At 42.7% G+C, this 11389-nt stretch overlaps 1 protein-coding gene across 1 annotated transcript in view; it reads right to left on the reverse strand.

Moving 5' to 3' along the window:
* LOC124798508 (multiple C2 and transmembrane domain-containing protein-like) overlaps positions 1-4319 on the reverse strand; it is a 322076-nt gene extending 317757 nt beyond the window's left edge. The window contains 1 exon segment of the mRNA XM_047261947.1: positions 4112-4319. Within this exon segment, the coding sequence (XP_047117903.1) occupies positions 4112-4240 (129 nt within the window). The 5' untranslated portion in view covers positions 4241-4319.
* Between the last annotated feature and the right edge of the window lie 7070 nt (positions 4320-11389).

Here is an 11389-nt window from a genome sequence, read left to right on the forward strand (position 1 = left end):
CGATCGCTGTTTCCGGAATCCATGTTGATTCCTACATAGTAGATTCTGGGTTTCCAAAAACGACATGATACTCGAGCAAAAAACATGTTCTAAAATTCTACAAGAGATCGACGTCAGAGATATAGGTCTATAGTTTTGCGCATCTGCTCGACGACCCTTCTTGAAGACTGGGACTATCTGTGCTCTTTTCCAATCATTTGGAACCCTCCGTTCCTCTAGAGACTTGCGGTACACGGCTGTTAGAAGGGGGGCAAGTTCTTTCGCGTACTCTGGGTAGAATCGAATTGGTATCCCGTCAGGTCCAGTGGACTTTCCTCTATTGAGTGATTCCAGTTGCTTTTCTATTCCTTGGACACTTATTTCGATGTCAGCCATTTTTTCGTTTGTGCGAGGATTTAGAGAAGGAATTGCAGTGCGGTCTTCCTCTGTGAAACAGCTTTGGAAAAAGGTGTTTAGTATTTCAGCTTTACGCGTGTCATCCTCTGTTTCAGTGCCATCATCATCCCGTAGTGTCTGGATATGCTGTTTCGAGCCACTTACTGATTTAACGTAAGACCAGAACTTCCTAGGATTTTCTGTCAAGTCGGTACATAGAATTTTACTTTCGAATTCACTGAACGCTTCAAGCATAGCCCTCCTTACGATAACTTTGACATCGTTTAGCTTCTGTTTGTCTGAGAGGTTTGCTAAATAGAACGCGTGCAAAAAATCTGTCATCGTTTCGTAATTTCTCAGAACTGTACACGATGTTCAAAGTCGTCGCCATGCAATTCGTGGTGCATAGAAATATGGTACGGGTGCAATCGATGTTGATTTTGCATTCTCAACACCGACGTTTTTGAGATTTCCGACTCTCGCGCAATTTCTCTGCTACTGATGTGCAGATTAGCCGCGACAGCAGCTAAAAAACCTACTTGGGCACCATCATTTGTTGCAGGTCGTGGTTGACGTTTCACTTGTGGCTGAACACCTCATGTTTCCTTAAATAAAGTAACTATCCGGCGAACGGTCCGGACACTTGTATGATGTCGTCCAGGATACCGAGCAGCAACACAGCACACGCCCGTTGGGCATTTTCATCACAATAGCCATACATCAACACGATATCGACCTTTTCCACAATTGGTAAACAGTCCATTTTAACACGGGTAATGTATCACGAGGCAAATACCGTCCTTACTGGCGGAATGTTACGTGATACGACGTACTTATACGTTAGTGACTATTACAGCGCCATCTATCACAAAGCGAAAAAAGTGGACAACTGAACCATTCGTATTTCTTTACGTACTACACGAATATGTGATAAAACTGGGGGTTCCTATAAAAAAAAAAAAACCCGCAGCTGATATCCTTTTGACCTATGGCAGCGCCATCTAGCGGGCCAACCATAGCGCCATTTGGTTTCCCCCTTCAAGCTAGACGAGTTTCGTTCTTTGTAGTTTTTTCGTTTGATGCTTATTTCGTGAGATATTTGGCCCGTTCACTATCAATGGACCACCCTGTATATATTAAAGATATGTAGCTTGTGTGTGTCCGGACGTTTATAAGAGTATAATGTAGAAACTTGAAGTAAATCGGTCAAAAGCTTTTCCAGATTTTTCCTAACAATGTTTTCCTCTCTCTCTCTCTCTCTCTTTCTAATCAAAAGATGGTGTCAAAGCAATCAGTGAAGAGGTTTCAGAAATTTAAGTTTTTGAACAAATGAACATTTAAATTTTTACTTATATAGATGTGCTCTGGTAGAAACGAATACAACAATTCGGATATTCAGAATCAAAGATAATGATGTTGAAATAAGATCTAAACAAGTGAATTTTTTACTATGGAAGACGAAGTCTATGAAACAAGGAGATATACATCCTACAGAATAACCAACCACTGCTCAGTTAAGAGAGTGCGAAGGTAACACGTCATCAATGGACATCACTAAGCGCAATGTAAAAGCATCCATCTTCTTTAAGAGAGTTTCCGATACACAAATTCGTGGATCTTAATCTCACGACATGAAAAGATTCTACTTCTTGTTACAATGAAAGACGAAACACGAAAAATTTGATCACTCCGTAAGTATTGCTGTAGCAAACATGTGAACCAGCAAACTGTAGAACATTAGAATATATTGAACAAAGCAGTGACAGTTGTTCTAAAAACAACGACCGATCCTAGTACATTCGGAAAAAAAGGAAGAGGGGAATTTATGTCACGAAGAAATGAAACTTTTGAGGGATTTTACACAAAAGCAATATTGTCTTGATCATTAAACTCTGTAGATCACGTAAAATGTCGTTATTAAACAAGAAAATTGATGTAAAACTTCCTGCATGCAACAGCACACGAAAAGTTAATGTCAACACCGATCACAGGTTTTTCTTGCTTTGCCTTACAAATTCTTATGTCGCTTATAATGCTTGGGGAACATAATTGTATGGGTTCAAAGAGGACCTTCGTCCACGTCGCAGGCTTTGCGTGTTGCAAGAGCGAATCTTTAATAGGCAACATATCATTCCGCTGGGTTTTAAGGGGCGAAAGAGCGGCATAATTTAGTGTGACTGGCACTTACTGCCTTTTTATCTGTCAACGGCTCTGACAATCCCAACGCTAAACGCTGTTGATGTAAAGGAAGAAGAGACACCGAATGCTAACTCGTATCGTAGGTTACTATGACAGCAGCATTATTTAGACGGCGCCCTCACATCTAACTATTTGAAAGGGAAATTTATAAACACGTTGTATATTTAAGACGGACTTTGAGCCCCCATTTCGGTGTATAGCAAATGACTCATGAACATGTCGTGTCGCCAGTAAGCAGCAATGAAACGTCCTTGAACAAGCCACGTGGTTTCGTTGGTGTTTACAACTGACTGAGATGTAAACAGAAACCTGAGTTGCGATAAATTAAGAACTTTTTTGGAAGGTTTAATGACAAATGCGTCTGAGACGTGGGGGGAAGGGGGGGGGGGGGTAATCTCCATGGAACTTTTATACTTCACTGCAACAGGACTCACTTTCCAAATTAGTGTTACGTTGAAATTTCTTCCCCTATCGCATAAAACTTAATTGTTTACACCTGTGATTAATTCAGAGTTAAAATGCACCAAGTTGCCTGTCTGTCGAGCAAGTCTACATAAATTGGGAAATATATTCCCGTTTGATTAACACAGCTGGATGATCTGAATATGTACTTATTTAATTATAAATCACACAAGGAAGATTCTGATATTATATAGGTACTCCTTGAAATTATTCGCTTTTGCTATTGCAATTCGTCATCACGTCGGTGCACTGTTTTGTGTCTATATCGTATCTGGTAATATGTTTTATTGAGATCTTGACGTAATGAAAGTTGCTTGCATCGGTGCTGAAAAGCGTTTGTGGCCTATGGCTGAGAGGATCTGCATCATAGAGGTTTCTCCTGACAGGTCTACTGCGTTAATGTTCTTTACGAACCAAACAGTTTGTTTACCTATTAATGATAGTTTTGTTCCGATGGGTGCGGGAAGAGACTCTTTACTTTTCTTTTGTTGGAGTGAGCATCTGGTTCGACTTCATTGTGTTCTGTGTTTTGACAACCAGGAAGACAACGCATGTTCGATTTGTGACACAGTCAAAGTATTTTTTGTCTGTAGGAAGACCGAAAAAATGGAAAGCGTGGGGGAAATCGAGGGACTACTTCTCAACTTTAAGGTCGTGCAAGGTACGTTATGAATAGGGTTTTGACTAAACAGAGGGAATGAATGCCTCATATATTACTCATTACTGATTACCGGACACGATACGCCAGAATGGAAAGGATTAAGGGAGACTCATACGGGACATTGTTCAAGAAATAATTACGTAATCATAACCTGACGTGATGTGAAGAAACGCCAATAAATCTAAATTAGAGAAGTGAGACCGGGACAGGCATTTCATTGAACCTGGATGTAGATCCAGATTGTTGATCAGTGCACCACGCAATTTTTCACGTAGTGTTGTAAGTTGAATGGAGTAGCTAATGGTATAGACATTAAGAACTTCCTTGGTTTTAAAAGGACACCGTAAGAGAGGGTCGAGAAATCAGAGACAGATGCGCACTTGTGGCAGAGCCGAGGGCATGGCTTGCTCGTACCCTATGCACGCGGTCGCTGCGCTCCTTGAGGCGCTGGCCCAGCTTCTCGAGCAGCGTGGAGTCTTCGGCGGAGGTGCCCGGGGGCGGCGTGGCGCATTCCGTGCCGCACGCGCCGGGCATCGGCGGCATCTCGTCGCCGGACACGGAGAGCACGCCGCTCTCGGCGTCGGCATCGCAGTCCTCCGAGTCGGCGCCGCCGCCCCCGGCACTGCCCAGGCTGCCGCCCCCGGTGCAGCCGCCACCGCCGCCTCCTCCGCCGCCCCCCGGGTGGTTGTGCAGGCGGTCGCCGAGGCGCGCCAGCTTGGTGCGGACGCGCCGCAGCGGCCCCGCCTCAGCCGGCTGCGCCTGCATGTCGGGCCGGACTTCGCGCCACGGCGCGCTGCGCCATGTCTTGCAGCAACCCGTCCTCGCAGCTCGGTGGTCACACGCTCACTGGCCCGGCCGCCGCTCGCCGAGTCGATGGCTGCGTCACGTGACGCCAGTTCTGTCTGCGCATGCGCACCAACTGCTTGCTAGATATGCGGCCCGGTCGGAGCTCGCGTCGTTGTCGGCACGCTCTGTCGCTCGCAGGCTTGTCACACACACTCCTTACTGTTTGCCACTGTTGTTGTGCCCCCCCCCCCCCCCTCCTGAATCGCAGGCGGGGGTGGAGTGGATATGAGGGTCATTACCCTGCGCCCCTCACCACCTCCAAAACCATTTTATTTATTTTGAAAAAGCCCTTTAGGACTGCGCTCGTCTCCCGAATGTTTTCAGTTATCTATTCATCGTGCTCTTGCCGCGCCTTCTCTTTATACTCCAGAAATTTGCAACAAGCTATTTCTTTCTCCTCGGCATCAAAGGTTTCTAATTTCTTAGCCAGATTCTCAGTGTCCGCTCGCACCTTGTCTACTTCGTCTCTTAAAATTCTCAATACCTCGTCTCTGGTAGCACCTTTCAGTATCGAAAACCCTGCTCCTTTTGGCACTGGCACTACATTATTACTGCTTATCAGTTACACAAACGAACAAAACTGCTTAAACATACCACTATCATAGCACTTCCCACTACCTTCATGCATAAATACTAGGCCATATTCCTTGTTCAGATGAAAACAAAATCAAATTTCGAAAACACTTAATAGTAACACTAAGGAATTACTCCTTATTATAACTTAATAATTCTTGCTTGAGAGGCTGCTCATAACTACTCCTTCACACCGAAACAATTACTAAATATTGATTCTCCTCCTAAAACTTACTCATGGTTCACACCTTCTATCCTGCTAGACAATGAGACACATCTCTGGCTCGTGACATCCACATTGCCTACATCGACCAGGTGAAAACCAACATTTATATTTATACCACCTCCAAAAATGCCATCTATGTTAACCTGTCACATTCTAAACTTACAAGTGCAACTCAACCACTGACAAAACCCACTGACTTACCATGACCTCACAGCCAGACAAAAACAGACATAAAGACTGCTGTCACCCCACCATGTGTCGACGAAACTACACTACTGTAATGGTTGAGTCATCTTCTTGGTCCACGAGTGACAGTTGCAGGCATAGTCTGCTGTCACCAAACGACATGGTGATAGGCTCGAAGTTCACACTTCTGACACCACTCAGTCATGTGCAGATTACACTCAGTATGGTGCTGATGATGGGCCAATAAGGCCCAGTGACACACTGATGACCGAGAAAAATATTTTATTAACTCCAGACACACATCACGTCATTAGCAACATGAGGCAGATACGCTCCCCTCTGGCGACCCAGGCCGGCGAATGCTTGCTGGCATCTGCTTGCACACTCGCGTGGAGTTGCTGATGCAGGCACCCTGCAATGCTGACGTCATGCTGAGCGACGTCCATGTTCTGATTCCTCCGCATCCTGCATTGGCGGACGCCTGGAGTCATATGACTCAGTTGTGGCTTGTGTCCACCAGGGGGTCGAGGGAGGACTGCTGTGCATGGGACACAAGATGGTGCCCTCTGGCAGGAGTGAATGGTGACAGCGCAGGCAGATTAATGGCGCTATCACAGCAAGTCTCACAAGGAGACTCAATGAAGTGGCAGCTGGCTTGACCCGATCTCGAATCCATGGCTGCAGCTGATAATGCCCAGTCTTCTCATCTGGCGTGGACCTGATGTCGTGATGGTGCTGCTGAACTCCGAATGAATGTACCTCAAAAACTACAACTATTTATATGGGTCTGAGGTGGATCTGTTGCTCTAAAACCCTGCACCCAGTTACGTAGCTCACAAAAAGAATCATCCTGCCAGCTATGGCTATTACCACTGCGTGCTACAGTTGTCCGTTGAGTACAGCTAGCCTGTCTCACAATCCTTTTGCATACCTGTTTTCTGACCTGTATGTTGAAACCAGTGGTTGCTTCTGCAATACTTCACAGTAGCTTTTTCTAAATTTCTCCAAGTTATGCTGAAACTAGGTAGTGACACTGCAAAACACTTTATGTTTATCATTGAGTGTACACTCACTTCAGTACACATTATTGCCATTTCGACCTTTTGGAGATTTTCAAGTGGTTAGCAGGTGCTGTAAACACAGAAGTACTAACAATAAAAAGAATGAAAAGGACATGAACCTCTATAGCTCATCTGGCTTTGTCACACACACCATCATTGTGTGACACATAGGATAAAAAAGACATGAAACTAAACTCGTGCGTACTGCACACGTCAGTAATGAACACTATTCAACGTTATGTTTTTAGCCGGACAGTCATTTTACGATGGTAGATGTGACAAAGGCAGGCACGAGTTATAGAACCTGATATCCTTTTTATTTTTTTATTGCTGACTAGTGCTGTGTTTTCAGCACCTGTTACCTATTTGGAAATGACCAATTGGTCGAAACTGCAGTCGTACAGTCAATGGCGAACAGGAAGTCTTTTAAAGAAATTGAGGAGATTGTGAGCCCACACCAAATACAGCTGTGTAACAGAATGTGTTGGATCTCTAGTTAGTCAGATGTACGATCAAAGCACCACTGTGGAAGTCGTATCATCTGACTGGGAATGTATGAACCATTTTAATACGTGCAAATCAGGTACGACTATAATCTATACCTCATTGAACAAGCCGAAAAATCCGTTCAAAATGAACTCACCTTGTTCATTTAATAAATTAAGCGGGTTTATTTTCTTTTCCATAAACTTTTTGGATCATTTTACGAATGTACAAGTTAACGAGATCTTCAAAATAACAGGACATAACTTGGCAACACAAAAATTGAGAAGATTGTATGCGAACAAGTTACGTTAAATTATTTCTAATGCCTCGTTAACTTGTACATTTGTAAAATAAGTTCCATCCCATAAAATAAATATTGTGTCCCGTGAAATATTCATCTCTTTCAAATTGTGTGTATTGAAGACCGCTATTGTCTCTCTCTCTCTCTCTCTCTCTCTCTCTCTCTCTCTCTCTCTCTCTCTCCCTCTCTCTCTCTCTCTCTCTCTCTCTCTCTCTCTGTGTGTGTGTGTGTGTGTGTGTGTGTGTGTGTGTGTGTGTATTTATTTACTTATTATACTTTTTAAATTACTTTTTATGGCAGTTCATGAATTAGTGAGAATACGTACTGTCCTTCTGGTACTACCTTTCTGTCACTTAATATATTTTCATTTCCATTTCTGTCCTTCTCTACGAAATATTTTTCCTGGAGAGCGAGCATTTATTTTCTTTTGTTGTTAAGGCATAAGATCGTCACATCTGTTTTTATCAGAATATAGTGGTGATTTCTTTTAGTAGATGTTCCTCGTATGTGAGGTGGTACATTCACTCTTCAGTGTCCTTATAATTATGTCCTTTGTACCTAATATTAGAATTTTTTGCAGTCATTTAAATATGTTTAGAGTTGCAGCTACAATATTACATTTTAATTCATACATCTCTGAATTATTGTATCTTCTGCGATCGTTTTCAGTTTCTTTTGTATTGTGCTGTCTCTTGAAGGGTAGGTTAATTGTATATTTGTGAAGATCTTACTAATTTTGTGTGTGGATTGGTTGTGGTTGTGATGAGTGTTAAGTTTCCTGGAGTGTATGTACATTGGGCGCAACTGGTACATTTGGATTGTTTTTTTATTGCTGTCTTGTGTTTGTATTTTCATTTATTGTGTAGCATTGTGTAGCATACTGTCTTGCTGTCGTATCCATTGTTTTGTGCTATTTTGATTATCATGTTTAGCACTTCTTGAGATTTTTCCCTTAGAGATGTTGCACATAGTCTGTATACCGTATGTCTAATTGTTTGCCCCCTCCCCCCACTCGCGCACACATACACAAGTGCCCCACCTCCCACCCCACTCCATCAGTACAGCTTCCTTGATCCCTCAGTCAACCATATGGTAACAACAGTGTACGACGTGATAGTTTATGTATAGTGAAATGTATAAATGTGATCTAACAACTGGAAACCTGTACTATGTACAGAACTACACATGTATACATTAACAGGATAGAAAAATGATATGAAGTGGTACATAACAACCATTTATTAGTAAAAATTAGATGAGTTCGCGAGCTGCTAAGAATCACTACAGATATTTCTAGCATACTGAAGCAATTTCCTTTGTGTTATAGACCTCGCCTTTATAGGCGAACCATGTTTGGTTACTAACAAACAAACATGTTATTGCAAAAGGCAGAATTTTTCTTATATACACGATAAAATTAATTGAAGTATCAATTATGGAGGAACGGCTGCAAATATTAACAAGTACATGAGTGTTTATATGAACAGCTGTCACAAAAATATCTTTTTATTTGTAATAATAGTATCGATATTTCGTTACGTGACTGCTGTTACCCCAGTTTCCCCCATATTATTGTTGTCTTTCAGGTCTTAGAGCACCTAAAAATATTGTTTTGCTTCTGTCAGAGTCAGAGTAAATTATTAAGTAACGTTACGGAGGGTTTGTCCATTAGGGAAATAAAAACAATTACGTAGTATTTTAAGAACACTCCTTCAGCTGATGCAGTTAATTTTTATATTTTTTAATTCCAATGTCGAATGTTTGTTAAGCTTGATACAACCACTCACCTTACTAGATTTACTAGATGTGAGTTTATTACTGTTAAACAGGAAACAAAATGTTCGTCATACATCTCCTTTAAAATTGCTCCCTTTCGGCATGCTCTATACTGAAAACAATCTTTTCCCCACATCTACCTAAGGAAAATAGACGCACACTTCAGGTATTCAGACGGGTGGCTTAGGGAACACACTGCCGTTAATGTAGCGGGCAGTTCTTTCATTTTTGCACTTGTTAAGAGGTAGAGAAACAAAAATAAAGGGACTGTTCTTCTAGGTACCAGGGCTACAGAGACGATAGGATGGTAGTGAAGGGAAAATAATGTGTGCGTGTTCTTTTATTAGCGGAGAGAAATGTCTATTTTCCAAGTAAGTTGTAAGCCCCGTTGAATACGCTTGTGGGAACGTGTGGCAAAACAATGTATTTCTACAGCATAGCGAAGCTATACAGCGTCTACATACATCAGATGTCCTTAGAACAAAAACTAAAAGTTCACAATTACGAAATATGAGAAAATATTGGTTCATAACGATATTCATTCTCGTTTCTACATCTACATCTTTATGTATGCTCCACAAGGTACCTTATGGTGTGTGGCGGAGGGTACCTTGTGTACAGCTGTCACTCCCCCGCTCCTACCCCCTTATGTTCCAGTCACAAATGGTCTGCGGGATAACGGTTGTTATTAAGCCTCCATGTGAGCTAATATTACCTACATGATCTTTTGGCGAGATGTACGCTGTAGGAAGTAATACACTCTAAGACAAAAAAAAAATCCATACAGGTATCGACGGAAAATACAAAATTGTAACTTTGGAGACCAATAGATGGATGTGTGATACTGCAAAGAAATTTCACCGTGCAGCTGGCAAGGATGGTAAACAGAGGATATGTCGATACCAGGGCATAGAGTTTTTGCGAATTTCATTCAGAGTACTCAGTTGGACAGTAACTATGTCTCGAAGACGGGCACGTGAACAATATGTATAGATGTCAGCATTTGAGAGGAGATTTGTAATTGGGCTCACAGAAGCTCGACATTTGAATAGGAGTGATGCCGCTACTCGACTATGTTGGCAGGAATGGGTGAACCACGGCCGAACATATTCGGCGTGGAATGTCGTTGTCTGGAATAAAATTGTCTTCAGTGATGAGTCCCACTTCGAACTGAGCCCCGATGACCAGCGAAAACGTGACTGGAGACGTCCCGGACAGTGGTGGGATACCAACCTGACTGTCGCCCGCCATTTGGCTCGACAACCAGGAGTCATGGTCTGGGGTTCCAGTTCACTTCATAGTAGGAGACCTTTGGTTATTGTGGAGTTCTAAAGCATCTACTGCCCACCGACCAGCAAAGCGCCGCTAAACGACGTCAAGAAGGTGCTGACTCCAGCGCCAATGGAAAGAGCAGGCAGACCTCCAAGAAGACAGAGTCCAGCGTTCCCTGTCAAAGCTGATTTAACCAGTCACTGATCGCTGATAGGCTCTAGTTCGACGCAGACTTCGAGAGCATCAGTAATGAGTAATAGGAATCAATGCTTAGCCTGCATTTTGTGAGTAGTAATAGCAAAAAGTACTTGTATGTAAGAGGCACAGGAATCATGAGAAATCAAGTTTTTAGAAATAAAGTGTTCGATTAATCTTCAAGTAATTTGTGCAGATGATTTTGGATTCCTTCCATTGACCATCGCAACTTCTCTCATTCCTTGTTTGTGGCGGTGCTGACTCCCACAGTAGCCGATACGACAGTTGTCATCCGCGGTATCCTTACAGTACATCATACTGTATATTTTACTCCAGTTTTGTTGCCCTTCATGGCAAGCCTCCCTAGACTTACATTTCAGTAATATAATGCCCACCCGCACATGGTGACATTTTCTACTGCTTGTCTTCGTGCTTCCCAAAACCTACTTTGGCCATCATGTTCGCCGGATCTCTCCCCAATTGAGCGTATTTGGAGCATTATGGGCGAGGCTCTCCAACCAGCTCGGGATTTTGACGATCTGATTCGCCAATTGGAAGGAGTTTGCAATGTTATCCTCCAGGAGGACATCCAGCAACTATATCAATCAATGCCAAGTCAAGAAACATCTTGCGTAACGGCCGGATGTGGACGTACGCGTTATTGACTTGCTCATTTTGTGAGGCCCTGTCTCTTGAATATATCTTGCATTTTTTTTCTGAAATTGTACCCATTTGTTTGTCTGTACATGTGCATCACATCTATCGATTTC

The sequence above is a fragment of the Schistocerca piceifrons genome, chromosome 5 (assembly GCF_021461385.2).
Source record: "Schistocerca piceifrons isolate TAMUIC-IGC-003096 chromosome 5, iqSchPice1.1, whole genome shotgun sequence".
Lineage (NCBI taxonomy): Eukaryota > Metazoa > Arthropoda > Insecta > Orthoptera > Acrididae > Schistocerca > Schistocerca piceifrons.